Source organism: Gigantopelta aegis, chromosome 15, assembly GCF_016097555.1.
Source record: "Gigantopelta aegis isolate Gae_Host chromosome 15, Gae_host_genome, whole genome shotgun sequence".
Lineage (NCBI taxonomy): Eukaryota > Metazoa > Mollusca > Gastropoda > Neomphalida > Peltospiridae > Gigantopelta > Gigantopelta aegis.
In genome coordinates this window covers 25891228-25916959 of record NC_054713.1, presented here as the reverse complement: position 1 = coordinate 25916959, position 25732 = coordinate 25891228, and the positions used below count along the sequence as shown (strand labels likewise).

The 25732-nt window shown below is 43.0% G+C and overlaps 1 protein-coding gene across 5 annotated transcripts; it reads right to left on the bottom strand.

Annotated features, from left to right (window-relative positions):
- Window positions 1-675: 675 nt before the first annotated feature.
- On the bottom strand, window positions 676-24425 carry LOC121390279 (receptor-interacting serine/threonine-protein kinase 1-like). Of its 5 annotated transcripts, none has more exons than XM_041522061.1 (6): window positions 24290-24425; window positions 20860-20983; window positions 5831-5878; window positions 5153-5311; window positions 3157-3231; window positions 676-1110 (listed from the first exon to the last, which is right to left on the bottom strand). In XM_041522061.1, exons 2-6 carry the CDS (start codon window positions 20954-20956, stop codon window positions 884-886), a joined length of 606 nt encoding a protein of 201 aa, XP_041377995.1. In that variant the 5' UTR covers window positions 20957-20983; window positions 24290-24425; the 3' UTR covers window positions 676-883. The 5 variants fall into 5 exon arrangements, with proteins under 5 accessions (XP_041377995.1, XP_041377998.1, XP_041377996.1 ...); XM_041522064.1 differs by having other exon boundaries at window positions 24342-24369; XM_041522062.1 differs by lacking the exon at window positions 24290-24425 and adding an exon at window positions 23370-23434.
- Window positions 24426-25732: the final 1307 nt, after the last annotated feature.

Sequence of the window (25732 nt, the reverse complement as noted above, 5' to 3'; positions counted from 1 at the left end):
CAAGAGGTTACTCAATGGTACATTGTTATTTCAATGTTATCAATGCTACATTATTATTATATTTCAATTGCACACTCTTATTTTAATGTGTTTTGTTACATTGTTATTGTATTTCAAGATGTTTCTCAGTGGTACATTGTTATTTCAAAATAATAAAAATTTCTTTAAGCCTATATACTTTACAGCAATCTGAATTAGTCAAAAGGTGTTTACATTTTTTTACGTTCTTCTCTCGATGAACTGAAAACATTTAAGACACGCCTACCCTTAATTTTTAATGTGATAAATTAATGGAAAATGCTATAGCAGAGTAGGCATACGCATTGATGGAAAAACTCATCGAAACACTCAAGGAAAGTTCACGCCTGCAACTTACTTGTAAGCGTTGTTCTACAGCTGTTGATGAGAATTAAACGGTTCCCCTGACAGTGTAATTATTTGACACATTCCCTTCATTAACATTCATAAAAAATAAATTAAACACAAATCGGCCAAATCCTCCCAATATAACTAAGCAAGCCGTCAAAAACTTAAAATACACACAGCTAAAACTAGCGGAAATGGCTTTGCTTATCAAAATGATGTCATTTACAAAATGACTTCAACTGGCAATCAATCGATTCAAATAATAGTGACATATTCCGATATTAAAACCACAAAATAAAGAAGCTATCATTGTGTGTACAATACATTTAATTACATATATATAAGGTTCCTCTTGTCATCCTTCACCTGTCTTTAGACTTAATTGGCCATTTTTAACACACCTATGGTGGCTACTTAACACAGGTTAGACTGTTTAAAAGCAGTGTTTTTCAGGTTGATTTGAGAGGCACACAGACAGGAATGATGGATGATGAGATGTCTGACTTCACAGACAGATTCAGTCTAGATAACAATCTGGATCTTCATCCGGGTCTGGTTTTAAATGAACCCACAAGTGATTTAGTCGGATTCGTTCCAACTCCCTCATCATGTTACCCACCGTCGGTTCAGACGTCTGCTGCTTCCAGGAGCGCAGTAACTGAAATATAACCTCATCCATGCCCGAATTGTGGTACTCCTCATAACACTGGTCCACCTTGTACATTGGAATGCCAAGAACCTTTACTTTAAAAAAACAAAACAGAAACTCTCTCAGTCATGCTAAACACACTTTGGGTGACAACACCACAACTGATTAAAAAATAAAAATAAAATTACGGAATAATCATAAGTAACATTTCTTTTAAATAGATACAGAACAAAATCAGGCTTATAAACATTCCTTGTTACATTAGACAAAGCAATAATCTTTAGAAACAATTTCCAACATTACATATGAAACAAATTGCAGTAATTTACAAAGCTTTCATCAACCGGACTTGTAAAACAACATAAATGACTTGATAATATACTACTCAAAAGAATTTAAGGGTCAAAAATTTATAACCAAATAAGTTTCAGAGTGTATTAGATTGATGATGTAAACTACACCAAATTTTTTATTTATTGTTCCATATTTACAAAAAACCACAAATAAACGTCACTGTATACAAGAAAGTCACATGACATGCTGTCAAAGTTGAAGGTTGTCAAACATGGATTTTACACATTAGAACATTCGTTTAATAGTGTGTGAATCCACCCCTGGCGCGAATACACTCGACACATCGTTGCCTCATGCTGTTGATCAGACGTCTGAAGAACTCTTGGGGGAATGGCCTGCCACTCTGCCATAAGAAGTTGACCCAGATCATGAAGGTTGGCCGGAGGGGCATGGCTATCCCAAACTCTCCTGCCTAATTCGTCCCAGGCGTTCTCTATTGGGGCCAAGTCAGGCGAATATGCTGGCCAATCCATCCTGGCGATACCTTGTTGTCTGAGAAAGTCCGTTACCACCCTGGCGCGGTGGGGTCTGGCATTGTCATCCTGCAGAACTGCCCCGCCGCCAATCTGCTGAAGGCCTGGGAGAACCAACGGCCGGATAATCTCATTCAGATAGCAGATTCCATTCAGATTGCCATCCACCACATAGAGGGGGGTCCTGTGGTGGATAGAGATGCCGCCCCACACCATGACGCTGCCACCACCGAACCGGTGACGTTGTCTAACGTTAACGTCAGCGAAGCGCTCCCCAGGACGTCTGTAGACACGAACCCGACCGTCGTTGAACTGGAGACTAAACCTGGACTCATCAGTGAACATCACTCGACCCCACTTAACATGTTGCCACCGCAGATGAAGCGTGCACCAATGACGTCTAGCCGTTCTGTGACGTGGTGGTCGAACAGCCTGGCGACGGCAGCGTAGATTATTGGCTCTCAGACGATTGCGTATGGTTTGATCAGACACTCGAGTTCCAGTCGCAGTCCGCAGATTGTCACGTAATTGGCGTGCAGTGGTTGTGCGTTGATGTAGAGCCATATTGGTGATGTAGCGGTCCTCTCTATTTGTAGTGCTTCGGGGTCTTCCCGAACGTGGACGATTTCGAACAGAATTCGTTGCTTGGTACCGTTGCCACAGTCGGCCAACGACACTCTGACTGGCACCAAGTCTCAGAGCAATATTTCTTTGCGTATTGCCATCCTGAAGCCAAGCAATAGCCCTTCCTCGATCTTCGATAGTCAGTTGAAGTCGTACCATTGTCGAATTTGGAGTGTGCACCGTACACGAACGCAAGCTCCAATTATACGGAAATTCAGCATTGGGAACATGGAATACACGTGCAAAGCGTGCAAATGAAGCTCTTTGTGAAAAAGTAAGTTATGGGCACTTAGCAGACCTTTCGCTTTCGCCCTAATTTACGTGCAAATGTAAGCATGTTTTCGCCATTAGAACTAGTCGACAGTGTCAATGACAGTGGATTTTAATTCATTTATGGGTTGCTTAGACCCACTTTCGTCAAAATGGAACAATACCATGCGTGACATTATGGTCTAGCTAATATAATTGACATTCAGAAAATAATGTCGAAAATATCGTCTGACCCTTAAATTCTTTTGAGTAGTATATAATAAACTATCTAACTATATATATTTAAATTTGCATTAACAGAATGAAATAGGATTATAGTATTTTTCTCTCTTTAAAAAATCCAAATAAAAAATGCATACTAGTAGGTTATGTTGGATGAAAAATCACCACTCGTGACACTCAAGTGTTCATCTTACTTACAAAGTAGTCTCCATGGAGCACCAACATTCTTCGCAATGTCCTGCAGTTGTTTTGTGGTTATTTCATTTTCCGAAGCTGAAATTAGGATAAGCAACTTTCGGAAATCAACTTTTTAACATGTTAATAATTATATTACTAAATTTTACTTGTTGTACTTGAATCATTATCATACACATAACATTATATTCGAAAAAGAACATTATTACAATAAACATGTCATATCAAGTAAATAAAGCAAGCGACAAAAGAAAAGGTGAGTAAATATACAAATACCCTGTACATAATCCCCAAATTAAATTATCATCAATCCTATTAAAAAACAGCAGATACCTTTTTCTTTTAAATAAATGTTTCTTGATATCACAAAATTCTACCATTTTTCTCTTTATTTAATATCAATGCATAAACTATCACCTAAAACATTACCAAACTTAATGGAGATGTATGAGACATTTAAAGGTTGTAACAAAACATTGTCCATTTGAGAATAACAATGTTTTATGTGTTAGATAATTATAACTTTGTGTATACATCACTGATTGAATTAGTATCACCCATACTAATAAGAAGATTTAATCACTTATGGGATAACCACTTTGCACATTATATCATACAAGCAACATCAAACAGTGGTTAATTCCATTTTCCCCAATTTTGAACTCGACAAGTTTAAGAAAATATTAAATACTATACTATACTAAATATTAGGAATAACAGACATTGAAAAACTAATGTACTTACACTGATTTAATGTTAAAATAAATCGCTTTTATATAGTTTTTAATGCTTTACAACTATGACAGTTACAAGTATATGACGAACATATATGAAACTGGAACACTAATTGATATTGATTATATTCTTGAAAATCCTTTTTTTTTTTTTTTTAAACATTTTTTTTTACCAATTCACTAAAAAGGGACATTAAAAAAATTGTCTAGATTATACCCTGTAAACCAACACATTTTATTATTATTTCTTTTGTTGCTTGTTATACATCATATACAGCAGGGAGCCACTGGTCCCCGCAACTCTGAAATGCAGGAGGGGCAGGGTTAGATTACATTTTGGCTCACACACCCGACACATCAAAATATGCATTTGAATGAATATTTGTGTCTGTTTTAAACTTACCAATTATCTGGAAAGGTCACAAAAATGTACCTCATAAAGATAATGGTCATATTGTGAAGTTTAAAACATTACATTTAGCCGTTATACATTTTCAGCAGGAATGTTAATAGGAGTACTGTGAAGTTTAGAACATTACAGATGCTATATATATCTCAACAGGAATGTTAATAGGAGTACTGTGAAGTTTAGAACATTACAGATGCTATATATATCTCAACCGGAATGTTAATAGGAGTACTGTGAAGTTTAGAACATTACAGATGCTATATATATCCAACAGGAATGTTAATAGGAGTACTGTGAAGTTTAGAACATTACAGATGCTATATATATCCCAACAGGAATGTTAATAGGAGTACTGTGAAGTTTAGAACATTACAGATGCTATATATATCTCAACAGGAATGTTAATAGGAGTACTGTGAAGTTTAGAACATTACAGATGCTATATATATCTCAACCGGAACGTTAATAGGAGTACTGTGAAGTTTAGAACATTACAGATGCTATATATTCAACCGGAATGTTAACTGGAGTAATGTGAACTTTAGAACATTACAGATGCTATATATATTCAACCAGAATGTTAACAGGAGTAATGTGAAGTTTAGAACATTACAGATGTTATATATATTCAACTGGAATGTTAATAGGAGTAATGTGAACTTTAGAACATTACAGATGATATATATATTCAACCGGAATGTTAACAGGAGTACTGTGAAGTTTAGAACATTACAGATGCTATATATTTTAAACAGGAATGTTAACAGGAGTAATGTGAAGTTTAGAACATTACAGATCTGTAATATAAGCCTATATTTAAAAGGAATATTCAATGTCATATTGTGAAGATTCTTACTGCGTATTTCTTGAAGTTCTTCAGCTTCGGCTTGAGATAGTTTGTCAGAGCTATCGTCACTGTCGGAGTCGCTGTCACTTGAGGCACAATGCATGACATTGTAGTTGCCTATCTGAACCTGTCGATTGCCTTGTATCAGCACCAGGTTGTTTATCTGGCCTGCTCAAAGCAAAAGTATGTTTACCAGTAATAACAATCTTGATATTTATAAATTCTAAACAAATTTTAAAATCCGCAACAAAACCCTAAAAACATTTGTAATTAGTGATTGCTTAATATATGGTTGACTACATTTAATTTCGCCTTCCAAAAATGGTTAGGACTAAAAAAAAAAAAAAACAATTTTACAATCAAGAAAAATGTCTTTAAAACAACAACTACATTTAATTTAACAAAACATGTACTCTATTATTGATTTAATTTTTTTAAAACCTAATCTAGGAGATAAATGCAAAGCTCAATGAAGAGTTAAACACAAAAGCTTACATATGACAATGTATGCACACACTGATAAAAAAGTAACAACTACATATCAGGAACGAGAAATAGCCCAGTTGACCACCGACAGTAATCAATCCCAAACCACTGGGATACGTCCTGCCTCTGTACACCAGTTCCATGCTCCTAAAATATAAACTGGTTCAACCTATAAACCCCCCTACAAAAACAAAAACTCACCTCCCCTGCTGGCTTGTTTGTAATATTGTTGATACTGCTGCCACTGAGCTGAGAAATAAGTAAAACATAATAATTATCATGTGAGGAATCACAGTTGGTATTGCTGTAATCTAAAACAAGGTTGGTTTGTTATCAGGTAAGTAATGCTTAGTTGTTAATTTTTATGTTATTAAATATAAACAGGAAATTGAACTTGATCAGAAGTCTGTCATATCTTACATTCTACCACTTTCTACAGCCCAATGAAAATAATTGCAAAAACTGTAAGTGAAATCTGTTCAACAATTAATACCACAGCACATTTTAAAATACATCTAGTGGTTGTCTTAATGTTTTTTGCCATTCTTTATCTGTACAGCAAGACACAAAATCTACTGTCACACACCACAGGGTCTGATGTAAATCAGTGGTAGAGCACTCACCCCTTCCTCTATACAGCACTCGCCCCTTCCTCTATACAGCACTCGCATTCTTCCTCAATACAGCACTCGCCTCTTCCTCTATACAGCACTCACCCCTTCCTCTATACAGCACTCCCATTCTTCCTCTATACAACACTCGCATTCTTCCTCAATACAGCACTCGCCTCTTCCTCTATACAGAACTCGCCCTCTATACAGCACTCGCCTCTTCCTCTATACAGCACTCGCCTCTTTCTCTATACAGCACTCGCCCCTTCCTATATACAGCACTCGCCCCTTCCTCTATACAGCACTCTTCCTCTATACAGCACTCGCCTCCTCCTCTATACAGCACTCGCCCCTTCCTCTATACAGCACTCGCCCCTTCCTCTATACAGCACTCGCCCCTTCCTCTATACAGCACTCGCCCTCTATACAGCACTCGCCCTCTATACAGAACTCATCCTACCTCTATACAGCACTCGCCCCTTCCTCTATACAGCACTCTTCCTCTATACAGCACTCGCCCTCTATACAGAACTCGTCCTTCCTCTATACAGCACTCGCCCTTCCTCTATACAGCACTCTTCCTCTATACAGAACTCGTCCTTCCTCTATACAGAACTCGTCCTTCCTCTATACAGAACTCGTCCTCTATACAGCACTCATCCTTCCTCTATACAGCACTCGTCCTTCTCTATACAGCACTCGCCTCTTCCTCTATACAGCACTCGCCCTTCCTCTATACAGCACTCGCCTCTTCCTCTATACAGCACTCACCCTCTATACAGCACTCGCCCTTCCTCTATACAGCACTCGCCCTTCCTCTATACACCACTCGCCTCTTCCTCTATACAGCACTCTTCCTCTATACAGAACTCGTCCTCTATACAGCACTCGCTCCTCCCTCTATACAGCACTCACCCTTCCTCTATACAACACTCACCCTCTATACAGAACTCGTCCTCTATACAGCACTCGCTCCTTCCTCTACACAGCACTCACCCCTTCCTCTATACAGCACTCGCCCCTTCCTCTATACAGCACTCTTCCTCTATACAGCACTCACCCTCAATACAGCACTCGCCCTTCCTCTATACAGCACTCACCCTCTATACAGCACTCGCCCATCCTCTATACAGCACTCGCCCCTTCCTCTATACAGCACTCGCCCCTTCCTCTATACAGCACTCGCCCTTCCTCTATACAGCACTCACCCTCTAAACAGCACTCGCCCTTCCTCTATACAACACTCGCCTCTTCCTCTATACAGCACTCTTCCTCAATACAGCACTCGCCTCTATACAGCACTCACCCCTTCCTATACAGCACTCGCCCCTTCCTCTATACAGCACTCGCCCCTTCCTCTATACAGCACTCTTCCTCTATACAGCACTCCTCCAGCCTCCCCCTCTATACAGCACTCGCCCCTTCCTCTATACAGCACTCAGCCGCTTCCTCTATACAGCACTCGCCCCTTCCTCTATACAGCACTCGCCCCTCTATACAGCACTCCCCCTCTATACAGCACTCGCCTCTTCCTCTATACAGCACTCGCCCCTTCCTCTATACAGCACTCGCTTCTTCCTCTATACAGCACTCGCCCCTTCCTCTATACAGCACTCGCACTCCTTCCTCTATACAGCACTCGCCCTTCCTCTATACAGCACTCGCCTCTTCCTCTATACAGCACTCGTCCTTCCTCTATACAGCACTCGCCCCTTCCTCTATACAGAACTCTTCCTCTATACAGCACTCGCATCCTTCCTCTATACAGCACTCCTCCTTCTCTATACAGCACTCGCCTCTTCCTCTATACAGCACTCGCCCTTCCTCTATACAGCACTCGCCCTTCCTCTATACAGCACTCTTCCCCTCTATACAGCACTCGCCCTTCCTCTATACAGCACTCGCCTCTTCCTCTATACAGCACTCTTCCTCTATACAGCACTCGTCCTCTATACAGCACTCGCTCCTCCCTCTATACAGCACTCACCCTTCCTCTATACAACACTCACCCTCTATACAGAACTCGTCCTCTATACAGCACTCGCTCCTTCCTCTACACAGCACTCACCCCTTCCTCTATACAGCACTCGCCCCTTCCTCTATACAGCACTCTTCCTCTATACAGCACTCACCCTCAATACAGCACTCGCCCTTCCTCTATACAGCACTCACCCTCTATACAGCACTCGCCCTTCCTCTATACAGCACTCGCCCCTTCCTCTATACAGCACTCGCCCCTTCCTCTATACAGCACTCGCCCTTCCTCTATACAGCACTCACCCTCTAAACAGCACTCGCCCTTCCTCTATACAACACTCGCCTCTTCCTCTATACAGCACTCTTCCTCTATACACCAAACGTCCTCTACACAACACTCGCCCTCTATACAGCACTCACCCCTTCCTCAATACAGCACTCGCCCTTCCTCTATACAGCACTCGCCCCTTCCTCTATACAGCACTCTTCCTCTATACAGCACTCGCAATTCCTCTATACAGCACTCGCCCCTTCCTCGCTACAGCACTCGCCCCTTCCTCTATACAGCACTCCCCCCAGCACTCACCCCTTCCTCTATACAGCACTCGCCCCTTCCTCTATACAGCACTTGCCTCTTTCTCTATACAGCACTCACCCCTTTCTCTATACAGCACTCGCCTCTTCCTCTATACAGCACTCGCCTCTTCCTCTATACAGCACTCGCCCCTTCCTCTATACAGCACTCGCCCCTTCCTCTATACAGCACTCACCCCTTCCTCTATACAGCACTCGCCTCTTCCTCTATACAGCACTCACCTCTTTCTCTATACAGCACTCGCCTCTTTCTCTATACAGCACTCGCCCCTTCCTCTATACAGCACTCACCATCTATACAGCACTCGCCCCTTCCTCTATACAGCACTCACCTCTTTCTCTATACATCACTCGCCTCTTTCTCTATACAGCACTCGCCTTCCTCTATACAGCACTCACCCCTTCCTCTATACAGCACTCGCCCCTTCCTCTATACAGCACTCGCCCCTTCCTCTATACAGCACTCTTCCTCTATACAGCACTCGCCCCTTCCTCTATACAGCACTCGCCTCTTCCTCTATACAGCACTCGCCTCTTCCTCTATACAGCACTCGTCCTCTATACAGCACTCGCCCCTTCCTCTATACAGCACTCGCCCCTTCCTCGCCCCTTCCTCTATACAGCACTCGCCCCTTCCTGTATACAGCACTCAGCCTCTTCCTCTATACAGCACTCGCCCCTTCCTCTATACAGCACTCGCCTCTTCCTCTATACAGCACTCACCCTCTATACAGCACTCGCCCCTTCCTCTATACAGCACTCGCCTCTTCCTCTATACAGCACTCGCCCCTTCCTCTATACAGCACTCGCCCCTTCCTCTATACAGCACTCACCTCTTCCTCTATACAGCACTCGCCCCTTCCTCTATACAGCACTCCCTTCCTCTATCACTCTATACATACACTCGCCCCTTCCTCTATACAGCAACTCCTCCTCTATACAGCACTCGCCCTTCCTCTACAGCACTCCCCTTCCTCTATACACAGCCCCTTCCTCTATACAGCACTCGCCCTTCCTCTATACAGCACTCGCCCCTTCCTCTATACAGCACTCGCCCCTTCCTCTATACAGCACTCTTCCTCTATACAGCACTCGCCCCTTCCTCTATACAGCACTCGCCCCTTCCTCTATACAGCACTCACCCTCTATACAGCACTCGCCCATCCTCTATACAGCACTCGCCCCTTCCTCTATACAGCACTCGCCCCTTCCTCTATACAGCACTCGCCCTTCCTCTATACAGCACTCACCCTCTAAACAGCACTCGCCCTTCCTCTATACAACACTCGCCTCTTCCTCTATACAGCACTCTTCCTCTATACACCAAACGTCCTCTACACAACACTCGCCCTCTATACAGCACTCACCCCTTCCTCAATACAGCACTCGCCCTTCCTCTATACAGCACTCGCCCCTTCCTCTATACAGCACTCTTCCTCTATACAGCACTCGCAATTCCTCTATACAGCACTCGCCCCTTCCTCGCTACAGCACTCGCCCCTTCCTCTATACAGCACTCGCCTCTTCCTCTATACAGCACTCGCCTCTTCCTCTATACAGCACTCGCCTCTTCCTCTATACAGCACTCGCCCCTTCCTCTATACAGCACTCGCCCCTTCCTCTATACAGCACTCGCCCTCTATACAGCACTCGCCCCTTCCTCTATACAGCACTCATCCTCTATACAGCACTCACCCCTTCCTCTATACAGCACTCGCCCCTTCCTCTATACAGCACTCGCCTCTTCCTCTATACAGCACTCTTCCTCTATACAGCACTCGCCCTTCCTCTATACAGCACTCGCCCCTTCCTCTATACAGCACTCGCCCCTTCCTCTATACAGCACTCGCCCTCTATACAGCACTCGCCCCTTCCTCTATACAGCACTCGCCTCTTCCTCTATACAGCACTCGCCCCTTCCTCTATACAGCACTCGCCCCTTCCTCTATACAGCACTCTTCCTCTATACAGCACTCGTCCTCTATACAGCACTCGCTCCTTCCTCTATACAGCACTCACCCCTTCCTCTATACAGCACTCGCCCCTTCCTCTATACAGCACTCGCCCTTCCTCTATACAGCACTCGCCTCTTCCTCTATACAGCACTCTTCCTCTATACAGCACTCGCCTCTTCCTCTATACAGCACTCACTTCCTCTATACAGCACTCGCCCCTTCCTCTATACAGCACTCGCCCTTCCTCTATACAGCACTCGCCCCTTCCTCTATACAGCACTCGCCCCTTCCTCTATACAGCACTCTTCCTCTATACAGCACTCGCCCTTCCTCTATACAGCACTCACCCTCTATACAGCACTCGCCCTTCCTCTATACAGCACTCACCCCTTCCTCTATACAGCACTCGCCTCTTCCTCTATACAGCACTCGCCTCTTCCTCTATACAGCACTCGCCTCTTCCTCTATACAGCACTCGCCCCTTCCTCTATACAGCACTCGCCCCTTCCTCTATACAGCACTCGCCTCTTCCTCTATACAGCATTCATCCTCTATACAACACTCGCCCTCTATATAGCACTCGCCCCTTCCTCTATACAGCACTCGCCCTCTATACAGCACTCGCCCCTTCCTCTATACAGCACTCTCCCTCTATACAGCACTCGCCCCTTCCTCTATACAGCACTCGCCCCTTCCTCTATACAGCACTCTTCCTCTATACAGCACTCGCACTCGCCCCTTCCTCTATACAGCACTCGCCTCTTCCTCTATACAGCCTCTTCCTCTATACAGCACTCACCCCTTCCTCTATACAGCACTCGCCCTTCCTCTATACAGCACTCGCCCCTTCCTCTATACAGCACTCTTCCTCTATACAGCACTCGCAATTCCTCTATACAGCACTCGCCCCTTCCTCGCTACAGCACTCGCCCCTTCCTCTATACAGCACTCCCCCCAGCACTCACCCCTTCCTCTATACAGCACTCGCCCCTTCCTCTATACAGCACTTGCCTCTTTCTCTATACAGCACTCACCCCTTTCTCTATACAGCACTCGCCTCTTCCTCTATACAGCACTCGCCCCTTCCTCTATACAGCACTCGCCCCTTCCTCTATACAGCACTCGCCCCAGCACTCACCCCTTCCTCTATACAGCACTCGCCTCTTCCTCTATACAGCACTCACCTCTTTCTCTATACAGCACTCGCCCCTTCCTCTATACAGCACTTCCTCTATACAGCACTCGCCCCTTCCTCTATACAGCACTCACCCTCTATACAGCACTCGCCCCTTCCTCTATACAGCACTCGCCTCTTCCTCTATACAGCACTCGCCTCTTTCTCTATACAGCACTCGCCTTCCTCTATACAGCACTCACCCCTTCCTCTATACAGCACTCGCCCCTTCCTCTATACAGCACTCGCCCCTTCCTGTATACAGCACTCGCCTCTTCCTCTATACAGCACTCGCCTCTTCCTCTATACAGCACTCGTCCTCTATACAGCACTCGCCCCTTCCTCGCCCCTTCCTCTATACAGCACTCGCCCCTTCCTCTATACAGCACTCGCCCCTTCCTCTATACAGCACTCTTCCTCTATACAGCACTCGCCCTTCCTCTATACAGCACTCGCCTCTTCCTCTATACAGCACTCGCCTCTTCCTCTATACAGCACTCTTCCTCTATACAGCACTCGCCCCTTCCTCTATACAGCACTCGCCTCTTCCTCTATACAGCACTCGCCTCTTCCTCTATACAGCACTCTTCCTCTATACAGCACTCGCCCTCTATACAGCACTCGCCCCTTCCTCTATACAGCACTCGCCCCTTCCTCTATACAGCACTCACCCCTTCCTCTATACAGCACTCGCCCCTTCCTCTATACAGCACTCGCCCTTCCTCTATACAGCACTCTTCCTCTATACAGCACTCGCCCTTCCTCTATACAGCACTCGCCCCTTCCTCTATACAGCACTCGCCCCTTCCTCTATACAGCACTCGCCCCTTCCTCTATACAGCACTCACCCTCTATACAGCACTCACCTCTATACAGCACTCGCCCTCTCTATACAGCACTCGCCCCTTCCTCTATACAGCACTCGCCCCTTCCTCTATACAGCACTCACCCTTCCTCTTCCTCTATACAGCCTCTTCCTCTATACAGCACTCTATACAGCACTCGCCCTTCCTCTATACAGCACTCGCCCCTTCCTCTATACAGCACTCTCTATACCCTTCCTCTATACAGCACTCGCCCCTTCCTCTATACAGCACTCGCCCCTTCCTCTATACAGCACTCGCCCCTTCCTCTATACAGCACTATACAGCACCCCTTCCTCTATACAGCACTCACCCTCTATACAGCACTCGCCCCTTCCTCTATACAGCACTCGCCCTTCCTCTATACAGCACTCGCCTCTTCCTCTATACAGCACTCGCCCCTTCCTCTATACAGCACTCGCCCCTTCCTCTATACAGCACTCGCCCCTTCCTCTATACAGCACTCTTACTCTATACAGAACTCGTCCTCTATACAGCACTCGCTCCTTCCTCTACACAGCACTCACCCCTTCCTCTATACAGCACTCGTCCCTTCCTCTATACAGCACTCGCCTTTCCTCTATACAGCACTCACCCTCTATACAGCACTCACCCTTCCTCTATACAACACTCACCCTCTATACAGAACTCGTCCGCTATACAGCACTCGCTCCTTCCTCTACACAGCACTCACCCCTTCCTCTATACAGCAGTCGCCCCTTCCTCTATACAGCACTCTTCCTCTATACAGCACTCGCCCTTCCTCTATACAGCACTCACCCTCTATACAGCACTCGCCCCTTCCTCTATACAGCACTCGCCCCTTCCTCTATACAGCACTCGCCTCTTCCTCTATACAGCACTACAGCACTCACCCCTTCCTCTATACAGCACTCTTCCTCTATACAGCACTCTTCCTCTATACAGCACTCGCCCTTCCTCTATACAGCACTCGCCCCTTCCTCTATACAGCACTCGCCCCTTCCTCTATACAGCACTCATCCTCTATACAGCACTCGCCCCTTCATCCTCTATACAGCACTCGCCCTCTATACAGCACTCGCCCCTTCCTCTATACAGCACTCACCCTCTATACAGCACTCACCCCTTCCTCTATACAGCACTCACCCTCTATACAGCACTCGCCCCTTCCTCTATACAGCACTCGCCACTTCCTCTATACAGCACTCTTCCTCTATACAACACTCGCCCTTCCTCTATACAGCACTCGCCCCTTCCTCTATACAGCACTCGCCCCTTCCTCTATACAGCACTCTTCCTCTATACAGCCCCTTCCTCTATACAGCACTCGCCCCTTCCTCTATACAGCACTCGCCCCTTCCTCTATACAGCACTCGCCCCAGCACTCACCCCTTCCTCTATACAGCACTCGCCTCTTCCTCTATACAGCACTCGCCCCTTCCTCTATACAGCACTCACCTCTTTCTCTATACAGCACTCGCCCCTTCCTCTATACAGCACTCGCCCTCTATACAGCACTCGCCCCTTCCTCTATACAGCACTCACCTCTTTCTCTATACAGCACTCGCCTCTTTCTCTATACAGCACTCTATACAGCCTTCCTCTATACAGCACTATACAGCACTCCCCTTCCTCTATACAGCACTCGCCCCTTCCTCTATACAGCACTCGCCTCTTCCTCTATACAGCACTCTCTTCCTCTATACAGCACTCGCCTCTTCCTCTATACAGCACTCGCCCCAGCACTTCCTCTATACAGCACTCGCCCCTTCCTCTATACAGCACTCACCTCTTCCTCTATACAGCACTCGCCCTCTTCCTCTATACAGCACTCGCCCCTTCCTCTATACAGCACTCACCCCTTCCTCTATACAGCACTCGCCTCTTCCTCTATACAGCACTCGCCCCTTCCTCTATACAGCACTCGCCCCTTCCTCTTCCTCTATACAGCACTCGCCTCTTCCTCTATACAGCACTCGCCCCTTCCTCTATACAGCACTCGCCCCTTCCTCTATACAGCACTCGCCCCCTCTATACAGCACTCCTCTATACAGCACTCGCCCCTTCCTCTATACAGCACTCGCCTCTTCCTCTATACAGCACTCTATACCCCTTCCTCTATACAGCACTCACTTCCCACCCTCTATACAGCACTCGCCCCTTCCTCTATACAGCACTCGCCAGCACTCGCCTCTTCCTCTATACAGCACTCGCCTCTTCCTCTATACAGCACTCGCCTCTTCCTCTATACAGCACTCGCCCCTTCCTCTATACAGCACTCGCCTCTTCCTCTATCTTCCTCTATACAGCACTCGCCTCTTCCTCTATACAGCACTCGCCCCTCTATACAGCACTCGCCCTCTATACAGCACTCGCCCCTTCCTCTATACAGCACTCGCCCCTTCCTCTATACAGCACTCACCCCTTCCTCTATACAGCACTCGCCCTTCCTCTATACAGCACTCGCCTCTTCCTCTATACAGCACTCGCCCCTTCCTCTATACAGCACTCTATACCACCTTCCTCTATACAGCACTCGCCCCTTCCTCTATACAGCACTCGCCCCTTCCTCTATACAGCACTCGCCTCTTCCTCTATACAGCACTATTCCTCTATACAGCACTCGCCCCTTCCTCTATACAGCACTCGCCCCTTCCTCTATACAGCACTCGCCCCTTCCTCTATAGCACTCACCCTCACAGCACTCCCCTTCCTCTATACAGCACTCGCCCCTTCCTCTATACAGCACTCGCCCCTTCCTCTATACAGCACTCGCCCCTTCCTCTATACAGCACTCAGCACCCCTTCCTCTATACAGCACTCGCCCCTTCCTCTATACAGCACTCGCCTCTTCCTCTATACAGCACTCACTCTTCCTCTATACAGCACTATACAGCACTCATCCCTTCCTCTATACAGCACTCACCCCTTCCTCTATACAGCTCTATACAGCACCTCTTCCTCTATACAGCACTCGCCTCTTCCTCTATACAGCACTCTTCCTCTATACAGCACTCGCCCCTTCCTCTATACAGCACTCGCCTCTTCCTCTATACAGCACTCATCCTCTATACAACACTCGCCTCTTCCTCTATACAGCACTCGCCCTTCCTCTATACAGCACTCGCCCCTTCCTCTATACAGCACTCGCCCCTTCCTCTATACAGCACTCGCCTCTTCCTCTATACAGCACTCGCCTCTTCCTCTATACAGCACTCTTCCTCTATACAGCACTCGCCCCTTCCTCTATACAGCACTCGCCCCTTCCTCTATACAGCACTCTTCCTCTATACAGCACTCGCCTCTTCCTCTATACAGCACTCTTCCTCTATACAGCACTCGCCCCTTCCTCTATACAGCACTATCAGCACTCCCTTCCTCTATACAGCACTCGCCCCTTCCTCTATACAGCACTCGCCCCTTCCTCTATACAGCACTCTTCCTCTATACAGCACTCGCCCCTTCCTCTATACAGCACTCTTCCTCTATACAGCACTCGCCCCTTCCTCTATACAGCACTCGCCCCTTCCTCTATACAGCACTCGCCTCTTCCTCTATACAGCACTCATCCCCTTCCTCTATACAGCACTCGCACTCGCCCCTTCCTCTATACAGCACTCGCCCCTTCCTCTATACAGCACTCGCCCCTTCCTCTATACAGCACTCGCCCCTTCCTCTATACAGCACTCATCCCTTCCTCTATACAGCACTCGCCCCTTCCTCTATACAGCACTCGCCCCTTCCTCTATACAGCACTCGCCCCTTCCTCTATACAGCACTCGTCTCTTTCTCTATACAGCACTCATCCCTTTCTCTATACAGCACTCGCTCCTTCCTCTATACAGCACTCGCCCCTTCCTCTATACAGCACTCGCCCCTTCCTCTATACAGCACTCGCCTCTTCCTCTATACAGCACTCGCCCCTTTCCTCTATACAGCACTCGCCCCTTCCTCTATACAGCACTCGCCCCTTCCTCTATACAGCACTCGCCCCTTCCTCTATACAGCACTCGCCCCTTCCTCTATACAGCACTCACCCTCTATACAGCACTCGCCCCTTCCTCTATACAGCACTCGCCTCCTCCTCTATACAGCACTCGCCCCTTCCTCTATACAGCACAGGGTGGGATGTAAATCAGTGGTACAGCACTCGCCTCAGGTGTAATGGGTACAGGATCGATTCCACTCTAACCCAACCAGTTGCCCTTGACTATGGTATTTATTGCTCGGTCTATGGGAAAGTGGACATAAAAGATTGTATGCAACAATGTACATGTATGAGCTACAATTCCGGAAACTACGTGTAAGTCAAAATTACTGAAATAGCTCCATTTCTCTTTCCAAGAACCGTTCCAAATTATGTGTCAAATTACCTCATGAAAACTGTGCAATCTTTATATTGTAGAGTAAACTCAAACAAGAGCCTTATATGTCTTGGAAAGATGCATACCCGGACCACCAACACATACTGACACTTTAACAAATAAAAAACACGTAATTTTAGAGTTAATAAAAAAAACATGATTATTCCGGCTAACTGGGGGCAGCCATTTTGTTTTGTTTTTGTGACGTCCGGTGGTATAGCTTGGGACGAAGTGACGTCAGCTCAGGTCCAACTTCTCTATTATGCACGGTGTAAACAAACGCTCTAATTTACCACAAGGCACTTCGCTTTCATCAACCTGACTTGTAAAACAACATAAACGACTTGATAGTATAATAAACTATTTAGCTAAATATATTTCAATTTGCATCAATATAACGAAATGGAGTTATAGTATTTTTTTCTTTAAAAAAATCCAAAGAAAAAATGAATATTATTAGGCCTATTGGTAGGATACGTTCAAGCAAAAACGACCACTCACGATACACAAGTGATAATTTTCTTTTCTTTGGGACTATGTAATTGGACAGTTTTGTGATTTTAGATGGGAAAGTCTACTTAATCAAGGGTTTTACAGAATTACTTACAGTAATAAAGCAGGACAGCTGGTAAAGGCCATTACGATTTGAGGTTATCACACAATGCCCTGTGATCTTAATGAAAGAGGCATGTCTTTTTAGTGTGTCTAGACAGTGTCTAGGGACCGTCTAAATATACACCTGCCAATCAAGAACCACAGGTACAGGCCACAGAAAGAAAAGACCAATTAACCAAGAAAACACTCCGACTATTATTTCGGTATGTGGGTTAATTTATATACAAAATATAATACAGTTATTTCAACACTTTGACAATGGTGGTTTATTTTGTATTGAAAAATAAACCACATATACACGTTGCTGTGTTACTGGGATGGATATTATTACAGAACAGTGCAATGCATCCGCAAAAATCAGGTATCTTTTGTTTCTTCAGTTCGAAGACTAATTCCTGACGTGACACGTCAGGTATTACATAACCACCAGCTCGCCAGAGGGCGTATTCACTGGGATGGTACCAAATGAATGCGCCCGTTATATATAATAGCCGTCACATTTAACCGTTTTATTAATTAACTATACGATTATACTTGTTGATATTAAGCAATAATGTACATTATGTATCGTTGAATATGCATACCAGTCCAAAAGCCTTGCTTTAGCATTCCTTTAATCCTATGGGACATCCAAAATTCAATAACACCGCAAGTGCCCCTGCCCTATACCTACCCTAGTCGATCTGCTGGTGATCTCTGGCACATGCCAGCGTGGGCAGTCCCCTCCTCCCAGCCACCCCAACCCTTTCCTGTCCTGGATGGAGGAGCCGGCATAAGTTGACACCTGCACCCATGACAGGTGAGCGCCACAACAACTTGCCTGAATGTGCACTTTAAGGCCTATCAGCTGACCTGACCTGACATCATATCAATGATTCAAGCCTATGTGACAGCATAGGGCTTGAAACAGGAAGTAGCCTAAAATATGGCCTCCTGTTATTTTTTTTAACTCGGAAGAACTAAAGATATAAGAAACAATATGGCCTGTTAAAAATAAGACAACACAGGGTGAGTGGAGGTTTTTGGACAATGTATGGAGAGTTAGGATCTCTGAGGTGTGCATTATAAAATTAAAATATAACAGAATCACGAGCTCAGCTAGTACAGCTAAATAGAAGATGAGATGATCATACATACATCTGTCTCTTGAAACTGTTTTGGTAATTTTGGCAGGTGAATGTTTATTTCACCTCCTAGGTCTAAAAACATTGACTGCTTTTGGCAGTCCACCATTTCGTGCTCTGCATCTTTCTGTCTCTCTTGACAGGTTTAGTTGATAGTTTTGTTTGTACAACTACATGTATATGTACATGTGGGCTGGAAGCAATACAATACACATTGGATACATGTTTTAACTCACAAACACTGATACACACAAAACACAGTGTTTCTTGTATTCATGTCATATTAAAATGCCATACATACAAGAAGGTAACAAAGGGTTCTATTTAACGTGAGTGGGTACACAATTTTGTGGATTAACAATTACTCAGATGGCAACTCCAGATGTCAGTAAATTCATCTATGTAGGCCTTAGGATTTCAAATTTTATGGGAAACCCTTTTTCAGTTCTATGCCTTGTGATCATGGGAACCCATCAGAAACTCAGGCCTTAGGATTTCAAATTTTATGGGAAACCCTTTTTCGGTTACATGCCTTGTGATCATGGGAACCCATCAGAAACTCAGGCCTTAGGATTTCAAATTTTATGGGAAACCCTTTTTCGGTTCCGTGCCTTGTGATCATGGGAACCTATCGGAAACTGTTTTTAGGTTCCGTGAAAACAAGTCATATGAACCCATTTTTAATACCATTGATTTCAATTATTATTATCGCAAAAAGTCATGCAAATTAAGAGATATGTTTTCAAACTCAGTATAAAGTTGATTTTCGACACGCTCTCTCATTATACGCATGCTGTTCAACTTGTTTTGACTTCAGTGATAGTTTCAGAAGGTTAAATACTTTCTACAAAGTTATATTTGAATTTAAATACTATTTCTGGGATATACTACAAATAATTAGTGCCAGTAATTTTAGTTCAAATGTGTAACACGTTTGATTGAGTGCGTGTTCGAACTCCGATTCAGGTTAACCTGAATCAGCAGGGCTAGCTCTGGGTGAGCAAAACAATTCGCCAAATTGTCTATTAAACTTAAAAAATTGCAGACATTGTCAGTTATTTTCTAAAAAAAGTGAATTATTACATGAAATTATTTTGCCAAACTAAAATAAAATTTGCCAACGTACTGCTTTCAAAATTCGCAAAGTTGGTGATTGCCAGAGCTAGCCCTGACCAGAAGACGGAGAAGTTCGGTCAACACAACAATCCGAATCGGCTCTCATGATTGTGTCAAACACATGTTCCAGTAGTGTGATATTAGAGACATAATAAAACATTTTTTTATATAATATTATTATTTTCGTCGTTGAATAGTCGTTCTCGATATAATAATCAAGCAAAATTAAATTTTGGTTCTGTGATTTTACCGACACGCTACCGGATATCATCATTACCATGAAGGCATGTTTATGTGAAAATTCTATTAAAAAAAGAGTTTGTTTTGTTTAAGGACATCACTAGAGCATATTGATTTATTTGGTAATATGACATATAGTCTAAAAGAGGAAACCTGCTATATTTTTTGCATTAGTAGCAAGGGATCTTTTATATGCATTATCCCAGAGACAGGATAGCATGCACATACATGTACCACAGCAAATGTTAGAATTGCAATGGCTGGAACGAGAAATAGCCCAATGGGCCCACCACTAGGGATCGATCCTAAACCGATCGCACATCAGGCAAGCGCTTTACCGCTGGGCTACGTCCTCTCCCCCCCCCCCCCAACACACACACACTTCCCGCCCATATCTACACACGACAACACATACAAACACAAACACAATGCGCACACTTTACACACGAACACAAACAGAAGACAAAACAAAGGTGCACTGGCTGGAACAAGAAATAGCCCAATGGTCCCACTGACGGGGATCAAGCACATCAAGTGAGCACTTTACCAATGGGTTACATGTACGTCCCACCCCCTCCTCTATAATTACAAAAATCTCTTCCACCTATATGATACCTGAGTTGGTTTCGATCGTGTTTTGCTGTATCACCTTGGGAAGCCCAATGCTATCACTTGTTGATGTATTGCCATCTTGACTGCCCGAGGCTGCCATTACAGGAAGTCAATATATCAGTTCAATCTGAAATACAAACATGTACTTTTTAAACAGAGTAAAAATATGTTTAACTATAACATTGCTTCCCATTAATTTACACGTTTTGCAAATCCAATGCATTTCTGGTCATTAATTCTAGCATACTAAAACGAAACTACCAAAGCTGCATCATTCCAAAAATATTTATTAATTTTTGTTTTGAAATTTATGTAAAGATTATACTTGCACTACATGCCCATAAAATAAATTAAAACCAAATAATTTCACTTTATAATAACTACATGGTAACTTTATAGGAAAATCTGTAGAGGGTGACAGATATTACTTGGTAAATTAAATCATAGTTATTGTGTTTCCCATTCAATAGCTACCCATAATTCTTTGACTGATATGCCTAGTATGATTTTTGCATTTATTTTCCATTTTTGCAAAGGATCCCCAGAGAAACCATTATTTACACTCAGAGGCAGCATATTACATTTTTAATATTCTTCAGTGAATAAAGCTAGCACCAATGAATTCTTGAACAGATGGGAAGTCAGTGATTCAGTGTAAAATAATGATAAAAACTGACACTAAAACACTCTGTAAACATTGTTTTCTTTAAAGTTACAATATTGATAATTTTCTTTTTCTATTTTTCTATTTAGAATTTAAATGAACATTCTTCAATATCCCTAGGTCAAATAAATACATATTATGATGGATGAACACTTTGTTTAAAGGGACATTCCTGAGTTTGCTGCATTGTAAGATGTTTTCGACTAATAAAATATTTCTATGATTAAACTTACAAAGAAGAAGAAGAAGAAAAAAAAAGCACATTTAAATTGTAGAAGGATGGGAGGGATTATAGTAAACGTAATGGTTTTTGGGGTCTGTAAAGTTTTGTATTTAGATACTTACTTGTCTGAACTTTATTGTTAATGGGAATCTTCACTAACTATGAAGAAAAACCTCACGAATGAACGACAAGCAGACGACACCAAATCGGATGTTAATTGCGTGAACCAAGCATAACGCAGTTAGGGACGTTGAAGATATACTCTTTACATTCCAGCAAAAAAATTATTTTACCCAAAGTGCCATTATGCAGCTATGATGATGCCCAAGTCCCTTTAATTTTAAAATCATCTTCAAAAATATGCAAAGCGAGGAAAATGGCATCTTATTCAAACGCAGTGTCATTGGTGTTACTGTCATTGGTGTTACTCACTACCTGGTAACACCAATGATAAATAAGTGCATACTTAATTCATGCTCTCTAAAGAAACAGTTGAGAAAACTGAAAAAGTGCATGCTGTAGGAGACATACAGGGCTTGAACTTAACGGCGGCACCGACGGCAATTGCCGTTGTTGAGATATAAATTGCCGTAGGTAGAGAGCATCACTGTTAGCACTTTCGTGCCGTCGGTAAAGCTCCTCAACAATGGCGAAATGTATACACATGATGTACATTATCTGCCAATATTTAATATTTGCACATTTGAATGATGTTTACATATATAACAAGATAGCCTTTCAGTCAGGTTTACTTGCTGCAAATGTCACTTTAAAAAAAATTGCCATTGGCAGGCTCAAAATTGCTGTCGGTCAACTGTTTCATGCATTGCAATTCTTTTAAAAATTGCCGTGGGAGACAAATTCTTAAGTTCGAGCCCTGGACATAAGATGTCTACAATAACATACAAAAAGTTTCTTAAAATTATTAACCATTACATAAATACGATCGAACACCAATGACAGTGAATAAACCTACTTTTATATTTTGACAACACATTCATGAAATTTAAAGAAAAATATTCACAGCTGTTCATATGTCTGATGTTTTTGAGAAATAAGTTCGATGGCCAATATCTACAGGTGGAATGTTTCATCCAGAGATCATCTAGTTTCTTTTGTTTTCTCATAAGTATATACAGTAACACCAGTGACATAAAACTCCAGGGATAAGCTTATATTGCCCACCATCTTTTGAATACGGAAAATATTTACAAGATTCCTTCTTTAGTGAGTAAGTCAGCCATCAGTAGGTATTAAATTATAGGTATTCAGTGTTATTTCTTCCGTTATATATTTTAACTGCATGTTATGTATAGTGTTATGCTAGGGACAGGTAACACCAATGACATTTTACGCTAATCTCAGGCCTTCTAGAATACGGTGGCCCGATGCCCGAGGCCAGTGTTTTTTGGATTCGGGCCAGTAAAAGTTACTTTGTGCAATCCCGATGGCAAGTGGTTATAATAAAAAAAAAAAAATCTACAACGCTACGTCCTACGATCATACAAAAACAAAAGAAACATCTACAAGTCACTTCTTTCGATTTGCTATCACATGCAATATTTCACTAACAAATAAAGGGGCCACCAGTAATCTCTGACCCATCCATGACATCAATATACCTACTGATATAACTTTATTAAAGTTATAAAGTGTAAACATTGGAAAAACAAAAGTTCATCGTTTTGCCGCCATTTTGTTTTTTACACTGAAATCCAAAGATTTGTTACTCTAAATTCTAATACTAATAATATGCAAAACGGTAACCAGTCTTATTAGTTTTAAAGGTTACACGTCACTATTTACAAATACTTTAAATGTACACTTTATGCTAATAAGGGTTCTTAATTGTTTCTTTTCTCTTTTTGTTTTTTGAGGGGGTGGGTAAGTTCCCATTCATAAGTAAATAAATAATGCTGTTAATTGTTGTAATATCTCGGTAACATGGATTATTTTTTATAACTTAGGTGGTTTTAGTGGAAACAATTGTTTTAAAATTTTAATAGGTACGGTAACTTTATTCTAAACTGATGAAAATTATTTGCATATTTTTCTAAACAAACCATAAAGCATGCCCAATGAGCCTACCTGTTGTGTAAATTGACAAATTGATTAAACATGATCTCAGTATGAAAAATGGACATTAAAAAGTTAATTATTTTAATTTACTTTTTTTTTTTTTTTTTTTTTTATCAACAGTTAAAATTGGGCAAGTAAATTTTTCACCATGGCCAGTGAATTTTCAAATCCACTGGCCCTATGGCAAGTGAATTTTAAAAATATTCTAGAACCCCTGCTAATCTCGAATAAAATCTCTATCAAAGCTGATTACCAGAGAGAAAAAAATGCTATGGCAGGATGATATTATTAATAAGGTATTGTTAAACACAACAAATTTAGTTTTCTATATATAAATAAAAATGAAATTGTACAGGGACGTAAAAGTGACACTTTCTGTAGAATGACCCCTTTTCAATTACAGTTTATGTTTATGCTAGTAGCGCGAAACAATAGAAAAATTCTACTTTTCATTTAAAAATACGTACATTGGCAAATACTGGTCCTTTTCAGTTACAAAATAATTAGTGCCACACTTACTACTGCGCTTCGGACTACAAAATAATGAATTACGAAACCGAAAGTGAGAAAGTCCAAACTTCAGCTTCCTTCTTCCGGTTGTAGCTCGAGAATCTCCCGGATTATGAATTTCGCCACTTCCGTCTAGAATTGCTGTCCGGTTTAGGTTGTACTATACCAAATAAATTCCCATAAGCGATAATGTTAACGCATAAGGTTAAAAACATGCGTCTGAGGTGGTGCGCCGCAAGAGCCCACTGGAATCTAAGGACCTGGAGAAGAGTACATTGGCCAGATGAAAGTCGGTTCCTGCTCCACACAACGGACGGTCGAACTCGAGTATGGAGATCCAGAGGTACGGCCTACGACCAGCGGAACATTCTGGAAGAGGTTCCCTTTGGTGGAGGTTCAGTTATGGTCTGGGGGTGCATCTCCTTTGACTGTAAAATGGATATGATGACTGTACCCGGAACACTCAATGGGCAGATATACCAGGATACCATCTTGAACAGAGTTGTCGTTCCTCATTTTGACAACCATGCACTTGCAAGCCGCCCTGTCTTTATGGATGACAATGCCCGACCTCATCGTTCCAGAGCAGTACTCGACTATCTGCAGCGGAATGCAATTGAAACTCTACCGTGGCCTGCAAGGAGCCCTGACCTGAACCAGATAGAGCACATATGGGATGTTTTGGGGCACATGGTGAGACAAAGGGATCTTCCTTTGCAGAATTTAATGGAAATGACTCAGGCACTTCACGAGGAATGGCAGAGAATACCGCTTTTGAGGATACGTCGATTCGTGTCCAGCATGAGAAGGCGTGTCCAGTCCGTCATCCAGGCACAGGGTGGATATACCCGATACTAACCAGTGACAGACTCAAAACCGGGTTGAGATGTTGGTTGACATTTAGAGATGACTTTTGTGACCATCAGGTCATTTGTATCAGCTGTGGATCAATAGTTTTAAGCTACATGGCAAATGCTCATTTCATGTTACTTGTTCAAGGGTTAATAAAATTATTACGTATCTCCATGGCATAATCATTAGTGTTGCTTTTTTCCCGATATTATTTATTGCAAAAAGATATTCATTTTTAAAATGTTAAATAGTATTGGTATTCTCGTAATACGAGATGGCGTGAACGTGTCTGTGAAAAAATTGGGTGGTGCTTAACGTTTGCACAGGTGTATAGTTGTATCCACAATAAGTAAATTTCCGCCGTCTCCTCTAACAACTTTATGTATTTTATATTCAAAATTGTTATTTATTAATATAGCAACGCCACGAGATTGGCTGTTATTAGAATTAAAAATACATTCGTATCCCCACTCCGCGCGTATAAGAAGTTCCTTTTCTTTAATAAAGTGAGTGTCTTGTAGGAAATAAACCGAATAACATTTTGACTT